Here is a 27646-nt window from a genome sequence, read left to right as displayed (position 1 = left end):
CTATCAATTTTTACCTATCATGTGTTCCCGGGGAATCGAACCCCCAACCTTGCGCAATGCTCTACCAATTGAGCTACAGGAACACAGCTTATGTACTGCACTATATCTCATAAATGTTGTTGCTGACTGATTTACAGGGTGAGGAAGGCTTATTAAGTCCTACACTGTATTTAAAAAACTGCTGTTTTTGATTGATTTGTGGAGTGGGCGGGGCTTATGCACTGCTGCCAACTATATTTCTGAACTGATGCTCTTGAGTGACATCAGAAGTGGGCGGGGTTTAAGTCCTATATTTTAACAACTGCTGTTTGTGAGTGACATGTAAAGTGGGCGGGGCTTATAGATAGCAGCACATCATTTGATAACTGCTTTTTTAGAGTGACTTTTGAAGCAAGCATAGCTTATGAAGACCTGCACTATATTTAAAAACTGCTGACGTTGATTCATTTATGGAGTGGGCAGGGCTTATGCACTGCTGCATTATATTTCATAACTGCTGCTTTTGAGTGGTTTGTGAAGTGGGCGGGGCTTATAGGTTCTTGCACTATTTGATCTTCCCTCCTGTGATCCCAGCAGCCTGCGCAGCCGCATTATCTCCAGTTTATACCTGCACAAAGACACCACACCTGAGCATCACATACCACCTAGAAAGTCATTTCATTAATATCACAGGTGGATGTTCAAATACAATACCTGCCCAGGTGATTGTCCACATACTCCTTCAGCTCAGACACCTGCTCCTCTGCAACCGTCGCCCTTGTGATCAGTTGGGCGCGCTCCCTCTCTTGAGCTTCCTGTTGGAGATTTACTGTGTTTACCAGGGGGATGATAGTAAAGCTGTTTTAATGGTTACATGTGGGGATAATTGTGTATGTTTATACAATATACTGCAATAGTTATCAGTTATGGTTAATTAAGTTTAATGGTTTCTTGCAGCATGTATTTAGCCTACCATGGCGTCTACTACTACTATCCTGGATCAGCATCATTATAAACCAATCAGATTTGATTTTGCTTGAACATGATCATTTTTTATAACCCAATCAGAGCCCATCAAAGTTTTTTTGCTTGAACCAATCATTTATGTATGGTTCCAGGACTAACTTGCTATTGGTTACCTGTGTGGAGCTGGTTATTTCTCTTATCTGCTTCTGAACATCATTCCAGGCGTCTTGAGTTAGTCCAACCCTGCTAAAAACAAAACATAAAGTAAGATAGTAAAAAGTATTTTTACATATAACTCTGAATGATACTCACCTCTGAGAAGATTCTGTTAATACAGCCATCTGAAATACCAAGCACATGATCAAGTCACAGAACTAATCCATTAAATAACACGCACACGCACGCACACACACACACACACACCTGTTCTCGAGCCAGTTTCAGTTGGCTCTCCAGGCGGGCTTTGTCCTCTCTCAGTCTGTGTAGTTCTCTCTCGGTCTCTCCTCTCAGTTCGGCCCCCGCGGGACTGAAGTGGGCCTCAGGGGGTCCGGCCTCTAAAGTGTGTTCAGGGAGTGCCAGGATCTGCTCACGTTGCAGTCTGGGATACAGAGACGCTACTTATCAGACCAAATCAGATCTAGTGTGTGTGGGGGCAGGTTTCGCTTTAACAGGGGGCTGAAATGTCTTAAAACGACCATACAGAAGAAAGGGGCAAAATGATCTAAATTCACATCCAAAAAGATTTAGCTTTTACGGAGCATGCTTAATTAAAGAAAAAAAAAGCTAATTAGTTTTTGATAAAAATTTTAGGTTAATTTCAGTGTTGAAGTCTTGGGTATTAACTAAAACTAAATTTAAACCTTAAAAAAAAAATCATAATTTAAAATAAAATAAACATAAATATATGTTGGAAGCATTTATATTTGATTAAAAATATATGCATATGAAATTAAAACATATATATAGCTAACTACTAAAATTAAAACAAATTTAGTAAACTCTAATGAAAAATAAAAAAAGATTCAAATATTAATAGCAACTAAAATAGCATCTCAATGATACTAAAATAATACTACACTAAAAGCACTTGTTAAATCAGGCGTTCCCTAAATAGGAGTTATGAGGAAAATGTAGACGGACTGTGAGTTTTTCTCCTCAAAATAAAACACTTACTAAAATACTATATATAATATTATATTTTTTATGTGTTCCTGCATGTCATAGGACCATTAACTAACACCACAGAACGGTGAACATGCAAATGTGTGGTTAAATTATTAAAATATTCATGTAATATCTCAGGCAGACTTTAAGTGAATATTTTAAAGGTCAAAGGCTTGTGAATCCTTGTGCTAAATCAACACATGTAATCATAAATAGTTAATAGTTTTCATTACGAGCAACAGGTGCAAACCAGTGGATGTTCAAGCACCTGTAAGCAATGAGTAGTTGTTGATACGTGTTGCTCAGACCCTGCATGCGTTTGCGGTACATTCTGACGGCTTTGGTGAGCTGTTCCTCTCTGGAGCGATAGGATGTTTTCACCTCCTCCAGCATGGACTCAACAAACCCCTTCAACTTCTGTCCCAAATCCCCCTCCCCAGCTGCGGTTAGACACTCCTACAGCACATTACAAGTCTCTTCTAACATCAGTTTGTCTGAAAACAAATCAACTCAAGAAGCCACTAGAAAAAGTATGTGTTAACCATATATCTGTTGGCTTGTACACGTACTGTAACGTCCTGAATGTAGCGTGTGAGTCGTGCCCTGTACTCTCTGTTGAGCTCCTTCAGATGATTTTGTAGTTTAGAGACCTCAGCCTCAGCCTCTTTCAGCTGATGTTGAGAAATAATCAGCGTCTGCGTGTAGAGGGAACAAATCAGCAGCCAGAAACACATATACAGCATCTTCTGTGTGAATGAGTGATAATATACTGACTGCAGACTGCTGGGACAGCTCATGTTGGGTGCTTTGAATGGCTCTCTTATTCTCCTGCTGTTTCCTCCCCATGGCCACACTGTGAGAGGAAGATAACACACACATATACACACATCAGCTGACCTTCAGCGCCCTCGTCTCACGACTAAACGAGTGCACACATGTATCAAAGCCTCCCCACTCATGAAGATAAACGCTCCACAGGTGCACAGAGTTTGGTTTCACCAACTTAGAATTATATAGCTTTTGTTATACAGTAATTCAGTCTTTATTTTAATTTCCTTTTCTATTAATTGTTATGTGCTTGCTATTTTTATTAGTGTTTATTTTCAATATTTCTATTAGGCTTGCATTATTTTAATCATTTTTTATGGCATTCATTTAAATGTTTCCATCTAGTATTTATATTTGATTTCAATTAACCAATTTATAAAATTAATAACAAACAAAAAACATTTTAATAGTTTTAGATTTAGTCTTAGTTAACAATAACACCATGGGTACAAACATCACTTGTTATATCAACATGTTTATAAAACACTAAAAAGACAACAGATGTTTCTAATTTACATTCTTCTTTTAACTGAGCACCTGTTGTTTACTCAATTCAGGTGTGTGTGCTTCACATACTGAAGATGTTCCTTGAAATCTTTTGAATCCTTGAATCCACAAATCTGGCAACATTTCAAAACTCTAGCGCAGTGTGTGATTGACAGGTAAGCAGTTGCTCTTTTGTAATTGTGGTCATGTACACATGTACAAATGTGGTTTCAGTGAACACAAAACATTTTGGGCCCTATGTATTGTGTATTTAGTGCCTCCCACTAGTGTTTAGTAACCCGAGATGGGTCAAACCCAGAGCAGACGTCATGGTGTGTCTCACACTTTCTCCTCTAGCCGTCGTTGGTGCACCTCGTAGCTTTTCCTCAGTTTCTCGAACTCATCTCTCAAGTTACTCTGCACTCCCTGCATTGAAAAACATTGAAAAAAACACCATATTACAGAAAAATTTTAGATAAGCACATGACAACAACAAGAAATTTGATACTTGATAGATATATATCATATCTCTGCTTGATTATTTATCTATAAACTATATTATTATATCTATAAACTATATTATTGCATGGTTATTTATTAAAAGTTGGAAAAAATAAGTGCATTCAGCTTTATCCACATAAATACAGTACAGCTTGCAATATATCCAATATAGCAAATCTCATTAGTTTGACTATTTATATTATTGCAAAAAACATTTTTATATTATCGCCCGGATCTATATATATAAATCAGATATATAACTACACCTTACATTATTGGCATTCATACTGTATTCACTGTATGCTATGTAGCATATCTCAACTGTCTCATATTGTCGCAAAATGTCACTATATTATTGCCCAGATTTAATCTGCTAAATGCTATAATGCATGAAGATCTTAAGATATTAAAACATGATTTTCAGTTAAAAATGCTTTGAAACTGTGTGTATTGTGAAAAGCAATATACAAATTAACAATTAAGAAATTGTCTTGACTTGAAAAACTAGGGAATACGTAATAATATATTGCTGGAATTCTTACGTTTTTTTCCAGTTGGCTTTTGCTCTGTTCAAACTCATCTGGCTGTTAAAACATCAAAAACAGAGTATGCATTCACTTCATTAAGTTCATTAAGAAATATTGCTGTTTCCCTTTCATGTATACGCAGGATTTGTAAAGGCAATCATTATTATTATCACACCACCCTGCATCATATTTGCTTACTGAAATCCAGTACTTGTTTCATACTAATTCTGGGGTGTTGATTTCAAAGCACGTCACATTTTTTCACAAAATATGTGCATTTCATAGCATTTCTGCTTTCGATAACTATTTGTAAGGTGAATAAGTCTTTTGTTATCCCTTAATCAGCAGAAAATCTCCAATAAAGACATTATTCCTGTCTTCCTCTGAGCCAGATTACAACTATTTGTTCAATCCTCAGCCCATTTTCACATGCACTCTTAAAAATAAAGTTGCTTCACGATGCCATAGAAGAACCCTTTTTTCTAAACGGTTCCATAAAGTACCTTTAACATCTGAAGAACCTTTCTGTTTCACAAAAGGTGGTTCTTCAGATTACAAAAAGGTAAAAGATGGTTCTTTAAAGAAGCTTTGACTGAATGGTTCTTTGCGGAACCAGAAATGGTTCCTCTATGGCATCGCTGTGAAGAACCTTTTAAAGCACTTTCCTTTTTAAGAGTGTGTGAATGATTCTGAAGACATTATTTTACGCCTAATCCTGATTTCCACCTTTTCTGCTCCTTTGCCTATTGTGAGTTAAATGACACATCTTAAATACATATTTATTGGCATTTGACTGCTTTTGCTATTTTGATAATTGCATTCAAGCGGATTCATACTGAGAATTCCAAAAATCTTCAATCTCACTTTGTGAGAAGTTTTACGTGATGGAAACTCAGCATCATCAAATGAAGTAATATTAGACCTTTTTTTCCAAGATGCAAGGCTGTGTGATTGTTCATTCATTCGGAGTGTGTTCAGATTCAGAATTCAATTGAATTCAGTCCTTTCTAGAGCAACACACACTGCTCGAGGACGTATCTGATGAGGATGAGCGTGTTTATGTGCGTCTCACCCTGACTCTGTTCTGGGACGTCCTGCTGAGCAGCGCTCGAACCCTCTCCACCTCCAGCGTGTGTCTGTGTGTGCGCTCTCTCTCTTGCAGGAGCGTGTCGTGTGTGTGCGCGAGGGCGAGCAGCTCGGCGCTGAGCTCCTCTGAGTGTGTGTGTTCTCTTTCATAAGCGCTGCTCAGCGACAGGAAGTTGCTCTTTAGCACGGCGTACTCTTCGGCCAGGTCACGCTCACTTCGCTCGATGACTTCTAAGTGTGCCGATGCTGCTGACACTTCCTGTCTGAGCCGGTCACACTCTGTCTGAAGAGACGAGGCGGTGCCCTCCTGAGACAGAACCTGGGGAGGAAAGCATTAAATAAATGTGTTAATCCTTATTTTGATCATCAGTGTGCAAGGGTGAAGTTTTGGTTTAGAACTGGGGGAGCCTAAGTGTGAGTCCCAGGTCATGCTACCTCATAAGGTTTTTTAATTTGTTTGTTTGCTTATATATTTATTTTTGTAAAATGGTATTTTGTGCTATCACCTATGCAAAGTTTGTTGATAACAACTGCAATAAAATAACATCATAGATAACAATTACTTGATTACATAGGATATATATATATATATATATTGTTGTACTTGCTAGTTTTGGTAATGGACAAACTATGCCCCTGTCAAGCGTGTATTGCACGCACTTACAATGTTTTTCAGTTCAAAGATCTCCGCTTCATACCGCTCTCTCATTTTATTAGCGTCAATCTGCACATCAACAAGGTCTTTTGATATCTGAAACACATACACATGAAATATGAACCGATGCATCAGACATCATACAGATCCCATATTTCCAGGTGCATTTTAGATCCTACCTTCAGTTTGTCTTCCTCACACTGGACCAGTTTGACTGACAGCTCGCTTTTTGACGCAGCCTGCTGGCCCAGTTTGTTCTGGACCGAGTCAAGCTTACTAAACAGCGCTTCATTTCGTTCCCACATCTGTACCTGTACATCAATCAAAACATGTTAAATGACCCCCAGTATACGTATAGAAGTATAATCAAGATTTTATTTATAATAATCAGTAAAAACAGTAACACTTACTGTAATTAATTAGTGAGGAAAATTATGAACATGCATAAAATGAAATGTTTTTTACACTACTGTTCAAAAGTTTGTGGTTGGTAAAAGTCTCTTTTGCTCACCAAGGCTACAATTATTTTAAAAATACATTAAATTAAAATACAATTTAAAAATACAAGTAATTTATTCCTGTGATCAAATTACATTTGATGTATCACATGATCCTTCAGAAATCAGTATATGTTGTTTTGCTGCTCAAAAAAAAAATAATTGTGTTGAAAATAGTTTGCCATTTAATTTATGTGGAAACTATGATCGTTTTTATTTTTCAAGATTCATTGAGAAAGTTCAAAAGAACGGCACTGTCAATGCTGAATAAAGGTAATCATTTCTTAAATAAATCAATAAATCAATCACTCTTACCCCAAACTTTTGAGTGGTAGGCCAATAGTATATATTTCTCACTTACCTTGATTTAATACCATGGGTTTTTACAACCCAATTATTTATAATGCATAAAAGATAAAAGTCCAAATGTGAATTTATATAAACTGTTTGGCTTAAGTAATGGACTATGATAATATATATATTTTTTTTAATGAAACTTCTTAAAGAGTTAATTAATTCCTTTCAGATGACAAGAAAAGATCTTACATTTTCTTCTGTCAGAGAGTGAATTTGCTCCTGAAGTTGGTTAGTTGAGCTCTGTTTATTGGTCGAGTCCATGTTCTGCAGCTGTCAGAGGTGTGTTATGTCTGGTTTCTATAAACACGAGTCTCCATGGGCGTTCATAATGATCCTCACCTTGAAAAACAGCAAACTGTGGAAGAGAGCTCCATTTGACATGTGAATCAAAGTAAACGATTCTTTCTGATGATTCATTTGAATTATTCAGATCACGTTGATTAGACAGGTTATGTCATGAACACGTTAAATACTGAACACACGGAATAAATATATAGAGACATATTTGTGCTGCATCTGCTCAACAAATGTTTTCTAAACAAATGAACCATTACCAACCACCTCAAGTCTCAGCACAATAGAAGACAAATCAGAAGCAGTACTCAGATTGTTTTGTTGTGGAAACAGTTTTGCTGAATTGTTCCTTCTGTTTGGTAAATATCAAGAGCTCTTGTTAAAGTCTAAAAGCCTATTGTCCTTTACAATAGAAACAGGTTGTAAATCCAGAGCATTTCTTGTTTAGTTTTACAGTTAATATGCAGGCCTATTGTTCAGCTGAATCGTGATTCATTTGTCTGATGCAGGATAAACTATAAAAGAAATAAAAAACTTTATTCTGCATATTTACCTTATTAATACATGAAAACGAGTGAATTATGGCATTACTTTTGCGTATTGACTAGCTGAATCAGTGAACAGATTCATTAAAAAGAGTCAACTTTGGTAAACTGAACCCCAGCACTTGTCCACTTTTATGGTTAAAAACCAGTTCAAATTAATACAATTCTTAAACTTCGAAAACTAAAGTGAAAATACATGCCAGTCTGGCAATGTAAGACATGTTTTAAATGAGTATAATGTAATGAAATGAAACATGGATGCAACAAACTGAACTGAAATTATAATTAAAGCCATTATCAATAAAAATCAGCCAAGATCAGGGACAAATCAAACACATTATGAATACCGGTAATTAAAACACATTGTATCTTCCACAAAATACACAAACCACTTGAACATTTAACTTTGAGAGGTAATGTAATTCACTCAATTTAAGTAAACATTAAAAAATGTATTAAAATGTATACAAGATATATGATACAAAGATAGCAGAATAAGGTCATTAAATAATTTGTAAGTTGTACAAAATGACTTAAATATAATGGTCCCATGGCATTCTTGTTCAAATGGCCACACACATCATGTACATAGTGCATTCTGGGCATTCACACACAAGCTATTCTACTTAAGGACCTGCAAAGTGTCTTTAAAAAAAATCACACACCTATCGAAGACGGCCCATTTACTAGACTGACACTTTTTTTTTTTTTTTTGAATAGGGTGAGCTAATCTCAGGAAGGTTTGACTCCGGCAGACAGGCTTCTTTAAGCTAGTTGTGTGCATTGAGAACTGCATGCAATTGAAGGACTTCCTTAGCAAGTCGTTCTCTCAATGATTGACATTCTCTTCTTCCTCCAGCTCTTCATCATACTCGGCAGAACAGGTGTGAGTCTCTCTGTAGAGCCTCCAGACTGGTTTGACTCACGTACAAGCTCGTGTTGATCTCAATTCCTCTATTTTACTCCAAGCCTAATACACATACAAAAACTATTTTAATGAAACATAACTAGAAACAGATTTCATTACTGACCCTCATGTCATTCCAAACAAGAGATTATAGTGACCTGATTTGTTATCCTGTAAAACTTTTTAACCTTATTCGGATACTTTTGGGTCCATACAAAACATTTGTGTTGGGAAGAGAATTAAATTTAGGTTTTCAGACCTGCATAAAGTGTCTTCAAACCCCTTTTATGTTCCATACAAAAAAATAGTAAATTTTTTAAAAAGCAAGTAAATAATGGTGAAAACCATTCCTCCAGAGTAAAGCATGGCTATGTTTTCTCTTAAATACTAAGGGGGCTTTCACACTGGGAGTTTTGTTGGAATAGTTCACATGAGAAACTGGTGATATAAAAGCTGTCATTCGGACCCTGCCTGGTGAAATTTCAGTATAAGTGCATATATAAATAGGCAACAAATAAATATAAAAGAGGAAAAAAATAGCTAGTGAAAACCCATGCATTTTTTTCAGGGCCCCAAATAAAAATAAATATGCAATTTGTTGAGGGTGATGCTATATTTATATGGCTATAAAGTAAGATTAAATTATGTTAGCTTGTAATGTAAAATCAATAAGACCTTATAAGAGTATATCAGACTACTAAAATACATATTAACACACAAAAATGTTAGTTTTAACTCTAAAGCTCCCATTAACGTCTGAAGTGAGATGCTTAGTTTTATGTCATACAGTGAATCATATAATGCAATGCAATACAATTACGATTGAGAAATGAACAAATAAATGTGAAATAACTGTGAAAAAAACAAGTTTTGACCATATTTATAATTTAAAGACCTTTAGAAATTCATTCATCGATACACAGCAAGCTTTATAGGGTTCATTTGAGTTGAAAATATTTTAAGTGAGAAGAACGTAACATGAGAAACTAGCTCAGTGTAGAAAATGGATGGGATAACCATCAATTCTATCGTTCATTATATATAAATATCTGACTGCAAATGCAGTGAATCAGAATCAAGTATTCACAAGAACCATGTCATAAGATTCCGTGAAATCTTTCTGTAAGGGCAAAATGAGTGCTGTCATTGATTATTAAATGCACAAGTCAAACCTTGATCTTGTTTTCAGCTTGTGTGTATATCTCATTCGCAATTTACTCCAGCAGCTCCTTTCTCTCGGCCTCAGACAGATGGGATGAGTCTTTTGGCACCGTCAGACTCTCGGCCAGATCTTCTGTGATGGTCAAACTCTGGTCCAAACACAACTGGAGCACCTCATAATACCACACACACAAATCCATATGCATACAGTTACGAAACACTGTTGTGATTTCTATATAATTCTACTATTACTACTATTACTATAAACTTCTAACAATCATTCAAATTCCATGAAAACAGAATTAGAACACAACTATGATAATAATGGCAAGAGGAATGATATGGTTGGAACAAACTGTCCAGCTGATGAATGATAAAAACAGTGACAGCCAATCAGAATACATGTTGCTTCAAGAGATTGATCATTTGACAAAACTGCAGCTTGCACTTAAAATAAACAAAGTAATTGTGAGTTACGAATATTGTTCTTGTTGTAAACTGCCTTTTTGTTCAGTTTGCATGCATAAATGATATGAATATGAAATGATTGATTGTATGACAGAGCATGGTGTGCATTACCTTTTTGGCAGCCACCAACAATTTCACAGCTTTCTGTGCTAGTAGGGCAGGGTCACTGTTTTCATTCAGGTCAGCTGCAGAGCTCCAAGCTGGCAAAAGTTAGCTTCAAAGCCTTAGACTCATGAGCTGCCTGGAAAAGAGGTATGGAGCAGTCTTTTATAAGCGATCAACGCCACCTAGTGGTAAAGTTGGACGGTGCTTATACAGTACCTCATGATAAAGCATAACAGCTCGGCCCACATGAGTTCCTTTCTCTTCATAATACATTGCTGTGTCCATCATGTCCTCTGGACTGCTAAGCAGTGCCAAATTCATGAGCTGCAGGGACCACAATCATGAATCAATGAATTAAACTCACTTGTCCTTCATTTGATTGTTGTAGATCTCCAGTGAAAGATTGTCCTCTCTCAGCATTCTCGGCACTTCAAACCGATGTGTGTCTGACTTCTCAAAACTATAGAATGGGACAGAATACAGGAAATGTATACAATACATTCATGGACACATGCATATATACAAACAAACTAACTACAAGTAAAAAATATATTAAAGACTTACATTTAGAGTTTTTTTTTATTGTATTTATTACTTTTTATTAATATTATTCAATCAGAGATACAAAAGAGATTACAACAATTTTAATATATTCTTTATATTTAAAAAAAGGATTGTTTAAAAGTAAAAATATTGTGAAATATTATTACAATTTAAAATAACTGCTTTGCAATTTAATATATTTTTAAATGCAATTTATTCATGTGATGCAAAACTGAATTTTTATGCAGCTGTTACTTAATTATTCCAAATATTTGATTGGGAGTGAAAATTTAGGGAGCAGATTTTTTTTTCTTAAATACTGATACCTTTATTCGACAGTGATGTATTAAATTGATCAAATATGAAAGACATTTATGTTACAAAAAAATTTTTTTCTAATAAATGCTTTTCATTCGAACTTTTTATTCACCAGCAAATCCTGAAAAAAGGGTTTTCAAAAAATATAATCAGATTGATTATAATCAGAAATGTTTCTTGACCAGCAAATCAGAATATTAGAATGATGACTGAAGGATCATGTGACACAAGACTGGAGCAATAATGCCGAAAATTCATCTTCTGATCAAATAAATAAATTATATTTTAATTTATATTACAACAAAAAAACAGTAATTTTAAAAAGTAAAAATATTTCACAATATTACTATTTTTACTGTATTTCTGACCAAATAAATTCTTTCAACAATGTGACAACAGCGTTTATACTATAACAAAAATGACACAGTGAAATATGCTTGTATGTCAAAATAAATGATGGCATGGTTTTGATATTTGTTGGATCTTGGAGGTGTATCATGGCTGTGACACTCACTATACTAGCGCTAGGTTCTTGTCTCTCATGGACTCCAGGTGTTTGGCGTAGCTGTAATAAGTGGTTCGAGGTGAATGCGGTCCTGTGTTTCTAACCCTCTTCAACGCCTGCTGCCACTGACCAGTCGCCTGACAAAACGTATTCAATAAATCAAACCTCCTGCATGACTTATACAAACGCTCTGCATCCTCTTGCAAAAAAACAGCAAGATGCTGTGATAAACCCAAACGTTTAAATCCAAATGTTTAGTTCTTGTTATTGTACTGAATGAGACAGAGAGGCTCCAAGTGTTCTAGGTTTATTTAGACAATGCTGTGTTTGTGTGCTTTAAACACGACATGAAACGTCATTCACAATGTATAAGGCTTGCATAATGTGACGCACTTCAGAGTGAGACATATATATGACATAAGAGGTCATCTTTGGAAAGTGTTGATGTGTCTTCTTACCAGCATGCCCAGCTGAGAGCTCGAGCGGCCCGCGCATTTCCCATGATCCCCAGACACATGCACGCCACGTCCAGACGGCGACTCTTCACACACCGCCTCACTGCTGATACACATACACGCAACACACAAAACATTCAGCTCACTTCAAAAGCCAGAGATGTCTCAAAGAAGGCCATAAGACAGAAGAAAGTAAAAAAAAAAAGCAGGTTCCACAGTGGCTCATTTGAGTTGATATGGTTCTTTGGTAAGGTCTTTGATGTTTCAGGTTCTTTAAATCAACAGACTGCTGTTGTTTTTAAGCTAAAGTATATAGAAGCTTTTCTAAACAACTGTTACCACACTTTTCTAATATTTTGTCATTATTTAATGAGATTCAGATGCATCTGCTTAAGAAAAAAAATATAAATGTAAATTGGTTTAAATTCTCTATATTTTTTTTATCATTACAAAAACCGTTTTCTTGTCTTTAAACTGAAAAAAGTGTGGAAAAGAGCACTAAAACATAACATGAAGCAATAAATCTGTGTTTAAAGGTCAGAGGATGTTTTAAAGATGATATTTGTGGGAACTCTTAGCAGCTGCTCTTTGAGTGTTTCTGCTGTTTCTCCCTTTGCTCCGCCTCATGAGCGAACCGTCCCAGCTATGCATGGAATGACCCATCAACACTCTCTGGCCCACATCCCCTCTCTCCCACTCGCTTGGCCCTTCATGCCCTCCCTGCTTTTTATCAACTCCCATCTGGTTTTATTTATCCTAAATCCCCCCGTTCTCTCATTTTTTCGCTCCGTTCGACTTTTATTAGATGCAGATGTGGGTCGTTTATTAGAGCTAAGCAACAGGAAATTCCCTGAATCTTTGGGGGCCCAGAACTGGAAAGAAACAACAGAAAATTAAAAAGAGAATTATGATTTATGAACATGCTTGAAAATAAAGGTTCTTTTTTGGAACTGATGTTTCCATGAAGAACCTTTAAGCATTCAATAAAAGGTTTTTTTTATATAGTGGAAAGATGTTCTTCAAATCATTAAAATGTTGAAAAAATTAAAACTGAAAAAAATTAAGAAAAAAATGGTTCTTTTAAGAAATGTTCACTGAAAGGTTCTTTGGGGAACCCAAATGGTTCTTCTATGGCAACTTTGTCAAAACGGCCTTTTGGGATTTTTAAGAGTGAACCTTTTTAAGAATGTGTAGAATGGAAAGATTCAATGGATGTTAAAGGTTCTTTACAGAACCATCAATGCTAATCAAGCACCTTTATTTTGAACTTTAATATTTAAGTGTAACTAGCCCAAAGATATCGATGATATTTCATCTCCCGCTCCAATTATAACCAGCTCACCAAGTCAAAGAGAGAAAGAGGACAGGGGTTGCATTCTGTTCTGTCTACTTTCCTTCCAGGAAACACATCCTGTAGCTGGAGTTACGTGTTTGTCACCGACCAAGAGAGAGAGAACTTATTCCCAAGCACCCCTACCCTCTCATCCCAGTCCTTCTGAGCTTTTCAGGGATAAAGCACACACATGCTCGCACGTGAACATGGGAAACTGGTTAGGACGAGTAATCTGAGATAAAACGAGTGAGGAAAGAGTGTGGGAAAAAACGAGGAACAGAGACCGCATCACGCAGACATTCCTCAGCAGGGAGACGAGGAGAAAAAAAACCAGCCAGCGCACATCTGGAGGAGAAAGGGGGAGGAACGGACGGGCAGAGAGCAGCAGAAGAACAGAGTGATTTTAAGAAAGCGTGCGTGTTTATGTGATGGCCTTGGAGGTCGAGCGTCCAGCTTTACGAGCAGCAGTGACCCCCGAATCTGAGGAAGAGGGTTAGAGACTCATGTCAAGACTCCAGAATGAGTGGTGATGTCCTCTAGCTAACCTCTCACAGCATTCATGCCGCTCTGCGTTTCTGCATAGCGTACCCGTGTACGTTTCAGGAATTCGGGCGCTCGGGAGGGTGTATGGCCGTGCGCAGGCTGGTGGTGGTGGCGGCGGCAGTGGCCCTGCTTTCTCTGGTGCTCAACAACGTGGCGACGTTCAACTCCAGCTGGGTGCTGCAGGAGCTAGAGAACGGACGGCGGCGGAGCGTGGGGCTCTGGAGAGCGTGTGCACATGAGGACACACACGCTCATGAACACACAGCCTGCCAGAGACTCAGCTGGGGATCGGAGCTCGCGGGGTCTCAGGAGTCACGCAGCACCGTCAAACGTGAGTCTCCGGTGAATACATGCTAAAACAGCCTCTGCAGTAAACTCATTTCAGCACATTTTAATGCACTTTATTTAACAGTGAAAGAAACACTTTTATGAACAGATATTTTTAACAGATCATTAGGATAATGTACAGTCATACAAAAATATTGCTAAACATATACAAATAAATAATTTCAGAGCTAAGCATGATTTTGTTGCATGAGTTATTGTGTTGTGGAAAAGCACTGAAAATGTGACTAACAATCATGTTTAGAAAAAGTACACTGAAATACTTAGAAATGTCATACAACTTTGATTAATATATTTGTTATATATTTTGATATTTATATACACACACACATAATAATAAAAATGAAGTGTAATAAAAAAGGAATATATTATTTATACACAAGTTCCTGTGGCTCAGTGGTAGAGGATTGCTTTTGCATCGCAAAAGGTCATTGGTTCAATTCCCAGGGAACACGCATACTGGTAAAAAAAAACAAAAAAAAGTATAGCCTGAATGCACTGTAAGTCGCTTTGGATAAAAGCATCTGCTAAATGCATAAATGTAAATGTCTATTTATATACAGTACAGTGTATATATATATATATATATATATATATATATATATATATATATACACATACATTGCAATTTAATATTGTGCATTATTTAATCTTACTATTCTTAATTTAGAAATAGTTTTTTTATTGCAATTTCTCTTTCTCGACAATTTTGCTTAATTAAAAATATAAAATTAAAAACATTAACAAGACAATTTGTCAAAAAGTGTCAGTTTTTACAGATTTCAATGAGCTGCTTTCATATGAATTGGCAGCCTTAAAATCTTATATCAAGTGTTTTTTTTTTTTGTTTTTTTTTTTAATCTGAGTTCTAGATGTCTAGAGCTCATTTTTACTTGATGTCTGGCTTGTATTAAACCATGGCAACTATCACACAAAGAACAAGCAAGCAGAGATTTGCTGACCTGTATCATGCAGCCTGGCACGTCTGTCCATCTACCCTGATTTAGAAAAAGGAAACGGATGGACACAGTGAAAGACTGTCTTTCAGGAAGTGACACCCACATTGGCACAGTTGTGTCTTATAGACATCTGCAGCTGGATCTTCCTTACAATGATTTAGATCCTCTACCTACACACAAACACACACACACGCACTCACTCCTCTGCTCATACACGTATATGTGAATCAAATAAGTCAACTGAATATTTTACGAATCATTTGAGCATTCATATTTCTTTTTTTCTGATTGCAGTTCAGTTTGACATGATGCGGGCATGTAACCTGATGGCTACGGTGGCTCTGACAGTGGGTCAGCTAATCTTCCTGTTTGGGTTACTGGAGATAACCAACATTACCCAGGATTCTCAGTGGTGGGAGGAAGCCATCGCTGCCTTGTTCCAGTTAGCCAGTGAGTGTTTAAACCCGCTTCTACAGTCGCTAACAAACACTAACAGTCCTTTTGAGGAGCATCAAGTAACCTGACACAAACACCACACACCCACCTTCAACCAACACATTAATTTTCAATATCAAACCGTCTGTCCTCAGAGATACGGCCTCTATTGTCCCGTGTTTGTTTGTTCTGCTTTTTGGGAAAGGAAAGATGGAGCTTTGAGGATCTGTAACAGAACAAACATCAACAAAGCTCAGCGGCCCGGAGCTACACACAATTCAACAGGAAACAACAGAGTCCTGGCCAGAGGCCCGCTCACAAATTAAATCCACTACCATTAGGAACATACTCAGGCCTGTCTCTTCAAAACTTGCTGTTGACGTCCCATGAAAGGGTGCTAGCTCTGATGTTATCTTATTTTATTGTGAGTGCTTGTTGCATAAGTATACTATCTGCATAGATGTTTAAATGCTAACTTGCATACTCACTTAAATATATGCTGGTTTATGGACTATCAGTAAATGAACAGTTGGTGTGGTAGTTATGATAGAAACACCTAGAACATCCTAGAATCCTATTTTTGTTGCTTTATTGTCCTTGAACGGTTAAATACACATACTTATATGTGTGAAAGTGCCCGTCTTTGCAAGTATTCTTATAAACAGTCATTTAGGTCTGAGAAAGAAACAGTTTACTGATCGAGCGGCAACCTCGCGCTCTCTCTCGTGAAGCCAATAAGGAAGTGACTAAAACTGCAGTTCATCGACTGGCCGCTTGAGGCTGGCTGCAGAAGAGAGTCAGTCCCATAGACTCCCCCATGTTAAAATGCCCAACTTTACAGCAGAAAAAAACATGTTTACAGCCTGGTTCAAAAAATTATTTTGGTCTATATTGCTAATTTTGCCCTTCATGATAACTGTGAGGGGGGTGAATTTTTTTTTATAACTCATCCATTTAAATTATATTAAGCCTTAAAGTTCTGCATAATTAAGGGCGTGGCCACTTGAGTGACAGGTGGATTGCCGCTGCTGACAATGCCGTTGCGCTAGGTGGGCGTGGCTTCAGTAATCAGCTCCCGCCCTGCCACTCCCGCGCTGCCAAGATGGCGACGGCCCTCTCTGCACACTTTAGGCTTCAAAACCGCTATTGAGGAGTCTATGGGTGACGTCACGGACACTACGTCCATATTTCCCTTTCATAGGTCACTTCGATGCTGCGGTGACGTCACCACGTATGGGAACACCTTCGGTGTGACGAATGTCTGAAGCCCTATACCATCCCGCCAATCCTATTGGCCAAATAGCGCGTGGCACCGCCCAGCATGCGTAGGCATATATATACCTGGTGCCGCGCGCCATTTACCTCAGATTTCATTCCTTCAGTACGAAGCGAATCTTCTGTGCCCTATTGTCTCGCGTTCTCAGCGATCATCTACGAGCAGTATACTCCTCTCCGCGGACGCGATGAGTTTCAAGAAGTGCAAGGACCCGTGTACCAGGTACATCGTTCAGGGGGACACTCATGACAGGTGCGTAGTTTGCCTAGGCTTACACCACGCACAGGAGGCGCTTAGCGGCCTTTCTTCATGCCCCCATTGCGATGGCCTGCGACTCAGGGTGCTTCGCTCTAGGGTAGATGTGTTCTCCGATGTTGCCGTGTCTTACCCCCGCCACACCACTTCTGCGACTGCCGAGGCACCGCACGAGGTGATAGCTTGGGGTGACACGTGTGACATGGAGTTCGAGGACAGTTCAGCGATGGAAAATTACTCTCCACATCGCTCGCTCTCCCCTACCCTAATACACAGGAAAACTTTTGAACCTGTCGTCTTTTCCTGTGAGGATTTACGGCCCACACCGGGGGCATGTAGTGCCATCTCCTTCGGTTGTGACCGCCATGATGACGACGTTCTTTCCACTGCGGCCTCGGGGTCCGAGGACTTCGCGACCGACACGAGCCCTCTCCCTCCTAGTGGACAGGAGAGGCGTGTTTCCCCCTCCTACAGTGAGCTGTTGGATGTGGTTTCCCGTGCAGTGGGTACATTGGGGCTGGAATGGGAGGTTGAAAAGGCCGAGGCCCAACCTTCTTCGAAGCTGGACGACCGTTTCCTAACTAGTCGGACACCTGCGCAGCCCTGGAGGCCTTTACCCTTTTTCCCGGACCTCCACCAGGAGGTTTCGAGGTCCTGGAAACAGCCGTTTGCGGCGCGCATCACGAACGCTCCGGCCGCGGATTTCGCCACCATTTCGGGCATGGCGAGTCATGGCTATACAGCGATACCGCCGGTGGAAGAGACTCTCGCCGAACATCTTGCGCCTAATTCGGCCGCGGTGTGGAAGTCCCGCCCCCCCTCCCCTCGAAGGCGTGTCGAGTCACGTCTAGTTTAGTGGGAAAATCCTATATGGCCGCTGGCCAAGCGGCTGCTTCGCTTCATTCTATGGCGGTCCTTCAGGCCTACCAAGCGGAGCTGTTAAAAGGATTGGACAAGGGGGACGGCATTACACCTGAGGCGGTCAAGGAACTACGGCGAGCAACTGATTTGGCGCTTCGTGCTACCAAACATACTGCTCGAGCAGTGGGCCGTTCCATGGCTGGATTAATTACGGTTGAGCGCCACCTCTGGCTTAATCTCACCGATATAAAGGAAAAGGATAAATCTTTCCTCATGGATGCCCCTGTGTCTAAGGACGGTTTATTTGGAGAGGCGGTCACTTCAGTGGTGGAGAAGTTCAGAGCAGCGAAACAGCAATCAGCCGCTTTCCGCCAGCTGATTCCCCGCAGACCCAGAGAGGTTAAACGCCGTCAGGCGCCCGCGCGTTCTCGCTCAACCTCCTCTTACCGCCAGCGAGTGCCCTCTCGGGAAGAGCCTTCACCTATGGCGCCCCCTCACAAGGACTGGGGCCCTAGGGTTGTTCCACCGGCTCAACAACGCCAGCGGAAAAGGTTGAACCTGAGTTCGACGGCCAATGCCTCTCGTTCTCGGGCACCTAACAGCAGCTCCTGATTTTTTCGCTGCCTGCCAGGGACTGTGCCCTCCGCTAGAGAGCGCTGTTGGACCGCTTTCGCGCATCCAACACTCTCATTGCAGTCCCCACGCTCAAACCCTGACTGTTTCGCCGCAAACAGCGCCTCGAACAGCATTGGAGCGAACTGTAACACCAATCGCTTCCTCAGACACTATGCACGATCCAGTTTTCAGAGCTCGAGGAGCGCTTCAAAGGGTCGTCATCGAACGGCCCGTCATGACGGCTCGCACAGCCGCCGCTGTTTCGCTAGCGGCAGAGGCCTGTTGGCCTAATTCCTGCCGTGGACACGTTTCAGGATTATGTATAACGAGATGCAACGCCTGCTATGCATATACTTCCCCTGTGCACGAACACCGTGAGTCTTTCGTGCCCGAACATTTCTATGTGTGCAACAGCGTTGCAGGAAACGAACATGTTGAAACCGCTAATATTGTTTCGGGCCGCGTGGGAACGCTTGCCCGGCATTTCTCAATGGGTGTTACGCACAATTTGTCACGGATACACCATTCAGTTTCGGAAAGGCCCGCCCCCTTTCCGCGGAATTCTCTCCACGGTGATGAAACCGATGGACATGGCGGTGCTGAGACAGGAAATGTTAGCTCTACTGAGCAAAGGGGCTATAGAAGAAGTACACCCCTCTCAGATGGAGTCAGGGTTTTACAGCCGTTATTTTGTGGTACCAAAAAAGGACGGCGGATTACGACCCATTCTGGATTTACGCCGTCTAAATCTGGCACTCAGGTCGAGCAAATTCAAGATGTTGACGGTAAAATCTATTTTGTCTCAGATTCAACCAAACGACTGGTTTGTCACGATCGATCTGAAGGATGCTTATTTTCATATTCAGATCATCGAGAGACACCGGAAGTTCCTCAGATTCGCTTTGGAGGGCAAAGCGTATCAGTACCGCGTTCTTCCCTTTGGCTTAGCGCTAGCTCCCCGTACATTCTCAAAATGCATGGACGCAGCTCTGGCCCCGTTGCGGCTCCGGGGCGTCCGTGTGTTAAACTATCTGGACGACTGGCTGGTGTTAGCGCAATCTCAGACTCAAGCACACTCTCATCGAGATATTGTGCTGAATCATTTACACAGGCTGGGTTTACGCACAAACTTCCAGAAAAGCGTATTAATCCCCTCTCAATGGATTACTTTTCTGGGAATAGAATTGGACTCTCGCGCGATGACAGCAAAGCTTTCTGTCCCGCGCGCTCAGTCGATTACGTCATGCGTTCAGCACTTCAGGGCGGGTCACACAGTGACAGTGAGACTGTGCCTCAGACTACTAGGTCTAATGGCGGCGGCGCTTCCCGTGATTCATCTGGGTTTGCTTTACATATGCCCGTTTCAGTGGTGGACGAAATGACAGAATATTTCACCCCGTTGTTCTCCGCATCGAACGATCTCGGTGACGCGGAGGTGTGTGATGTCGTTAAAACAATGGACATCAGCCGAATTTCTCCTCACCGGGGTTCGGCTGGGAATTTGTGCTTCCCGAGAGACTGTCACGACAGATGCGTCTTTGACCGGGTGGGGAGCTGTTTGTCAGGGGCGCCCAGCCCACGGAGTGTGGACAGCGGCACAACGCAGCTGGCACATAAACAAATTGGAATTACTGGCGGTTTTTCTGGCTCTCCAGTATTTTTCGAGTCTACTGACCGGCCGTCATGTGCTTCTCAGAACGGACAACACTGCGGTCGTGGCTTATCTGAACCATCGGGGAGGATTACGTTCTCGCCCTCTGTGCAGACTGGCGAGGCGTATTCTTCTTTGGTCTCACGACAGATTTCTGTCGATCCGGGCTGTTCACATCCCCGGATGACTGAACTTCGGAGCGGATTTACTATCCAGGCAGGCTCTGGAACAAGGGGAATGGAGATTACACCCCCAAACGGTGAATCACCTATGGCATATTTTCGGGGAAGCAAAAGTGGATTTATTCGCGTCGAGCACGACTACGCATTGCCCGCTATGGTTCTCCCTATGCCCTCCATCACCCCTGGGTCTGGATGCGCTAGCTCACAGCTGGCCCAGGACCAGTTTGTATGCGTTTCCTCCGATTCGGCTGGTCCCAGCGGTATTATGCAGAATACGGCGGGACAGAGTGGGACAGCTGTTGCTGGTGGCTCCGCGATGGCACACACAGCCGTGGTTTGCGGATCTCATCAATCTGTTAGCGGGCTCTCCGGTGGAGATTCCCCTCAGACGGGATTTATTATCGCAAGCACAGGGACGGATCTGGCATCCGAGGCCAGATCTGTGGAACCTGTGGGCGTGGCCTCTGAGCGGAGTGAGTTGATATGTCCCGGTCTTTCTGCTGAAACTACCGAGACTATACTGAACTCTAGAGCAGTTTCTACGAGACGCTTATATGCTTTCAAGTGGAAACTGTTTATGACATGGTGTGAAACTCATAATGTGGATCCAGTTTACTGCCCTGTGGCTTCAGTACTGGAGTTTCTTCAAGACCGTTTTTCGGAGGGATTGACACCAGCCACCCTGAAGGTTTATGTGGCAGCTATCTCAGCTCACCATGAGCATATAGGTGGTGTTTCAGTGGGTCGTCATCCACTGGTTTCTCGCTTTATACAGGGTGCGCGACGGTTGAGACCTTTCCGCCCTGTGCGAGTTCCTTCATGGGATTTATCCATTGTGTTACTGGGTTTGTCAGGGCATCCGTTCGAGCCCCTGGAAACTGTATCGGATAAGCTCCTGACTCTAAAGACACTTCTTCTCATGGCTTTATCCTCCCTCAAGAGAGTTGGGGATTTACAGGCTCTCTCTGTCTCACCCTCGTGCATGGAGTTTGCACCAGGCTCTGTGAAAGTGTTGTTGCGACCTAATTATGTTCCTAAGGTCGCGTCTAATCCTTTTCATTTTCAGCAGGTGGTCCTGGAGGCTTTTTCTCCTGCTGCGACAGAGTCTGGAGATCTAAGTCTTTGCCCTGTGAGGGCGTTGAAGACTTATGTGGATCGCACTGCCCCATGTCGTGAGTCTGACCAGCTGTTTGTCTGTTTTGGACATAAGAATAAGGGCCATGCAGTTACGAAACAGTACATGTCCCATTGGCTGGTGGAGGCTATTTCCTTGGCCTATGAGGCGCGCGGGCTCGCTTCGCCCTTAGGAGTAAAAGGTCATTCCACAAGAGCAGTGGCTTCTTCTCAAGCCTTTCTCAGTGGATCTTCTTTGAATGATATCTGTGCTGCGGCAGGCTGGTCCTCACCGAGCACTTTTATCAGGTCTTACAGTCTGGATGTGAGGATGGCTCCTGGCTCCCGGGTTCTCTCCGCTTGAGCAGATGCTTCCTTGGATCCAAGCTATCAGGTACGTCAGGCGTGATGGTATAGCGTTCCCATACGTGGTGACGTCACCGCAGCATCGAAGTGACCTATGAAAGGGAACATCTCGGTTACGTATGTAACCTTGGTTCCCTGAATAGGGAACGAGATGCTGCGGTTCTGGCCGTGCCATACCTTGATAGCTTTCTTCTCTTCTTCGTCATGAGATCTGAGGTAAATGGCGCGCGGCACCAGGTATATATATGCCTACGCATGCTGGGCGGTGCCACGCGCTATTTGGCCAATAGGATTGGCGGGATGGTATAGGGCTTCAGACATTCGTCACACCGAAGGTGTTCCCATACGTGGTGACGTCACCGCAGCATCTCGTTCCCTATTCAGGGAACCAAGGTTACATACGTAACCGAGATGTTTTTTACAGTCTATGATATTGATCCGGGCAGTTCTTAAAGTGACAGCAGGCTAATATTCCAGCTGTCTACCATTCATGTTAATCTAACAACAGCGAGAGAAAATCTAAATCACTTCTGTAACTTTAATAATGAGAAATTTAATTTAAACAGTGAAAACTATGTAGTGTCTTTTTGGGGGACTTTTACCTTTATTAGGATAGGACAGATCAGAGCTGATAAGAAGTGAAGTGGGAGAGAGATAAGGGGGCGGGTTCAGGAAAGGTCCTCGAGTTGGGTTTCGAACTCGGGACGCCCTTAATCACAATGGTGCTAAATGTTGGCAAGCTTCCCACAAGCCTATCAACGTGCATTTATTTTATTTTTACTTTTCTTCAGGGAGCTTGACTTATTCTATTTTTTCAGGCATGTATTAGTTTTTTTAGTTTTTTTTTTTTTTGTGATTTTGACAGCGGTGACTGGAATTATGAAAATTCGGTAACACTTTAGAATAGGTAAGACCTATTAGTTGCTTATTAGCATGCATATTACTAGAATATTAGCCATGTATTAGTGCTAATTAAGAACATATTAATGCCTTATTCTACTTGACCTTATTCTACATCCCTAATCTTACCCAATACCTAAACATAACAAGTACCTTAATAACTATTAATAAGCAGCAAATTAAGAATGTATCGAGATAAATGTTGTAGTTAATAGTTAACAAGTGTTACCTATTCTAAAGTGTTACGGAAAATTCGACAGTTTCAAAAACAGCAAACGAACTATATTGTGACGTACATCGTTATCGTGATATAAAATGACTCATGTGATATAAGATTTTGGTCATATCTCCCACCCCGAGTACCAACTATCAAGAACACCTTAGCTATGTCCTACCAACACCCCAGCGTTATGGACGCACTCATGTATTCATTCACTTTGATCACAGAGGTTGTTTTCTTAACCTCGGGTCATTTTTTTATAGACACTCTGATCATTTCCTCTGTCAGATAATGAGCTCTACATAGTCTTGTTTTAGAAAAATTATTTTCAGTTTCAGCAAAGCCGTCCATGGCTGTGATTGTGCTACGAGGGTGGTCTGTTACTAGTGAAGTATATCAGTCCAGCTAATAGTGCACAATGTGTGTGTCGTTTTAAGTGACAATGGTTATATTTAGCTGACGGGGGTCCAGAGCACCAGCGGCAGCTCCAGAGAGCGACAGTCAGGCGCCAGGATATCCCTGCTCAGGACGAGGAAGTGTCTGTAACTACCTGTTATGCAAACCCAGAGCCGCAGAGGAAAGACGGGGAGGGGGAGTGTGACAGTATGGAGGGGACCAATGAGTGTCAGAGTTATTAGACACGGACTTCAACGGGAATTTATTATATTTTAAGAAGCGCAAAGCAATAGGGAAGAAAGAGATGTGGATATATGCGACGCCACGGAAGAGCATGTTTAGTCAGGACGGATCTACAATCTCTCACAATGTGTGTGTGTGTGTGTGTGTATGTGTGTGTGTGATGGGTGGAGAAAACAAGTGTCCTGATTAACTGTCCCTGCAATACTGCATCAGTTTACATGATCTCTAGGGAAAGACTAAATGACAAAATGAAAACAGTTCTCCTCATACTGCATTATAAATTATAAACAAGCTTCCATTGAGTAAACCAATCAGATGCAAGCAAACCATCAACTCATTATAAACATCCATACCATATTCTACACAGTGTAAGTGCACTGACTCGACACAAACACAACGGTGCCATTAAACAGGGACTTTCCCTGGGATACCTTAATCACCTCAAACACTCGAGGCCACAGTGATGATGGCTCAAAGCTATTTTGTGGGCCATTTCATTTCAGTTTTACTCTGTCATCATTTTCTCACCCTCATGATCTAAACCTGTATGAGTTTCATTTCATTTTCATCATATTTTAAAGAATGTTGGTAACCTAACAGTTGCTGGTAGCCACTGACATAGTATTTTTCCATACTATGGAAGTCAAATGGCATTTCTGGGTGAAGTATCTTTTTAATAATACAATAAATAGTTTTGGATCAAAAATCAGATTAAGCCACTTGAAAAGCTGTTGTAAAAGGGCGATATACACACAGACTTGCAACTGCAAGACTGCTAGCCTGTTATTGTACATCATGTTCCAGTTCAATTGTACAAGTGTGAGTAAGAATCGTCAGATGAAACTGAATGAAACAGAGGGAAGGAAGGAAGAATGGAAGGATGGAGGAGAAAAGGAAGGAAAAGGGATGACACTGAGCCAAAAAAAGCTGCATTCAGAATAAAAACAGAACAAATGAACACCTCGCTCGCTTTTGTTTCTGCCTAAATAAAACACGCACGTGTAACGCGATCTGAATACTGTAACTTTTTCCATTTCGTTGCTCTCCTGCCCTGAATTCATCTCACATCCTCTACGTTCTGTATTTCTGGGAATCTGCTGTTGTGTTTTCAGGCCGCAGTTATTAATAACACATGTGCTCGGAGTCTTTACAGGAAGTGGGAGACTTACTACTCCTATTAGCCAAAACCAGCCAAAACCAACTCGTGTCAGTCAAAAGGAAGAAGCTTGAGCTATGAATTAAAGGAATGTTTCAGGCTCAGGGGTCAGCATGTCACATGCTTTCAAAAACCAAAAAAAATCATTTGGTTTGTAAAAAAAAAAAATGATGAATGAATGATGTTTCAAGAGCAAAATGTGCAGCTAATGATGTGTAAATTTTTTTTTTAAATGCTGTGCTCTCATGTCATATCAACATATCATATATGTTCAACACAACCAAACTTTCTTAAGAAATCCAAAAATTGGATTTGTTTTATTCTTCATAACCCATTGAAATGCAATGCTGATAGATGGGACATTAAATTGACGGATATTTTACTGAATTAAAAATAATAATAATAATAAAACTAATGCTCTATTTTAAAGGTTTTAAAAAGCATCACACATTAAAAAAGGGAAATCTAAAATATTTTGATTAAAGACAGCATGAAATTAATATTTACTTTATTTTCTAAATGCATGTATCCCTAAATGTATGATTTCTTTTTTTTTTTAAAAGTGTATTTTTATTAAAAAAAAATAAGTGGAAAGTTCCTGTAACTGATTGAATCAATTAATATATATATTTTTTTTTTAATGTACTTTTTTTCCACCGCTTGTTACACTTGTTTAGTTCTCTGTCGAAAATAAAAGCCAGAAAAGACAGAATCCAAGATATAGTGATAATATCGCATAATGAGAGATTTATAACCAACACACCAAGAATATTAGCACAGCACAAGGATTAAAGATTGACGCTTTGGCTGGTTTTAAACCATCTTCTTAAACTAAGTCCTGTTTCTCTCTCTCTCTGCAGGTTTTGTGCTGGTGATCGGTCTGGTGACATTCTACAGGATTGGCCCCAATACTTACCTGTCCTACGACTGCTACATTAACATCGCTGCCTGCTTGTTTGCCACACTAGCGGCCGCCATGCTAATCTGGAATATTCTGCATCGGCGTGATGACTCCATGTCTCCGTCGGTCATCGTCATCAGCCGATCTCTGACCACACCCTTCAGGCCACGTCTAGACAATGACTACGTAGAGTCACCATGCTGACACACACAGACACATCTCACCTGAGACAAAACACAGACGGACGGACACAAATACACCTGGAGAGGAGTTCTATCATTTTAAGTGAAACTGATCTCCTGGAATGATGAGGGCAGTGATCATGTGACTGCAAAAAGTGGATTCGGACTAAATGGAAGACTTCTGAAATGCATTTAAACACAGAAGCAGCACTGAGGATTGCCATGAATCCAACAGACAGATAAAGATCAAGCTGGATCTTGACACGTTTATGTTCATAAGGAGAAAGTAGAAACACATTTGCATGCACAAATATCTGTTGTAGTTCTATGAAACATGGAGTTTCAGATTTTATATTTGAATATTGCTCCCAGGTCAACTGAATACAGTCCTTTACAGACCAGCATGGAATCTGCACTTGAGTACATGTTCTCTGCTAATTGAAGATTTTTATATAACTATGTCCAATCATTTGTGTGTGTGTGTGTGTGTGTGTGTGTTTTGAATAAATCTATCTAGTTTTGCATAAATAAATCTATTTAGTTTTAAATCTAAAACTAAATCTATTTTTAGAAACATTGCAATATTTTGCATTATGACATATTTATTACAAAAAAACACGTCTAAAGGCTTTACATTTGAGCATTTTTATTTTATTATGACAATAACCACAAATTAAAGCAGAACAACAAATGTAATAAATGTAATAAATTACTCCAATTTATTTAATCTACCAATTTAAGAGGGAATGAGACGGAAATCGTGGAGATTTATTTTTTTCAGTAATGAGAACAGCAGGGACATTTTGCTTCATTAATAACCATGGAAATTTGCTTAATTGCTTCATTTTGTTTATGCAAAACATATATATTTTTTTATTATTGTTTATTTTTTATATATATGAGATCCATATATGGCCAAATGTGTTATAAAGAGTGAGAGTGTTATCAAATGATTCCAAAATATTCAATTTATGAATACGTGAAGGAGACGAGATGGAAACCTGGAGGTGCAGATTCTATGCAGGTCTGGTCATTTGGTACCAAAATGATTTTATTGACTTCTACATGTGCATTCATCTGACAACTGACATCTGATATTACATAATCTACAAGATACCAATGAGGAAACTCTGTATAGTCACCTTCTGAAAATGATGGACTGGAACTACATCAGTTCAGTAAACAATAGACATTAATATTTGACATTAACCTGTGCCTGTGGTACCCATATATGAGTATAATATAGAGCTATATTAAGTATATTATTAAAATTTCACATTTCACCCTGAGTGGGACTGGTATAATATTATTAAAGAAATAAACATTAAGCCATTCAACACTTAAAGGGGATTTTCTGGGTTTGACTT

At 40.2% G+C, this 27646-nt stretch overlaps 2 protein-coding genes across 3 annotated transcripts; one reads left to right on the top strand and one right to left on the bottom strand.

Moving 5' to 3' along the window:
- Positions 1–91: 91 nt before the first annotated feature.
- Positions 92–10842, bottom strand: ccdc78 (coiled-coil domain containing 78). Of its 2 annotated transcripts, none has more exons than XM_059525163.1 (15): positions 10743–10842; positions 10533–10662; positions 7236–7401; positions 6372–6503; positions 6202–6288; positions 5524–5856; positions 4467–4508; positions 3767–3849; positions 2884–2962; positions 2679–2804; positions 2378–2565; positions 1349–1543; positions 1119–1191; positions 694–794; positions 92–607 (listed from the first exon to the last, which is right to left on the bottom strand). In XM_059525163.1, exons 3-15 carry the CDS (start codon positions 7305–7307, stop codon positions 481–483), a joined length of 1638 nt encoding a protein of 545 aa, XP_059381146.1. In that variant the 5' UTR covers positions 7308–7401; positions 10533–10662; positions 10743–10842; the 3' UTR covers positions 92–480. The 2 variants fall into 2 exon arrangements, with proteins under 2 accessions (XP_059381146.1, XP_059381147.1); XM_059525164.1 differs by having other exon boundaries at positions 1119–1188.
- LOC132116357 (transmembrane protein 204-like) lies at positions 2423–26974 on the top strand. The gene is made up of 4 exons (XM_059525165.1): positions 2423–2554; positions 13749–14554; positions 15822–15977; positions 26057–26974. The coding sequence occupies exons 2-4, from the start codon at positions 14308–14310 to the stop codon at positions 26299–26301; spliced, it is 648 nt and encodes a 215-aa protein (XP_059381148.1). The 5' UTR covers positions 2423–2554; positions 13749–14307; the 3' UTR covers positions 26302–26974.
- Positions 26975–27646: the final 672 nt, after the last annotated feature.

Source organism: Carassius carassius, chromosome 35 (genome assembly GCF_963082965.1).
Source record: "Carassius carassius chromosome 35, fCarCar2.1, whole genome shotgun sequence".
Taxonomy (NCBI): domain Eukaryota; kingdom Metazoa; phylum Chordata; class Actinopteri; order Cypriniformes; family Cyprinidae; genus Carassius; species Carassius carassius.
Note: the sequence above shows the minus strand (reverse complement) of the source record. Positions and strands in the feature narration are given on the sequence as shown.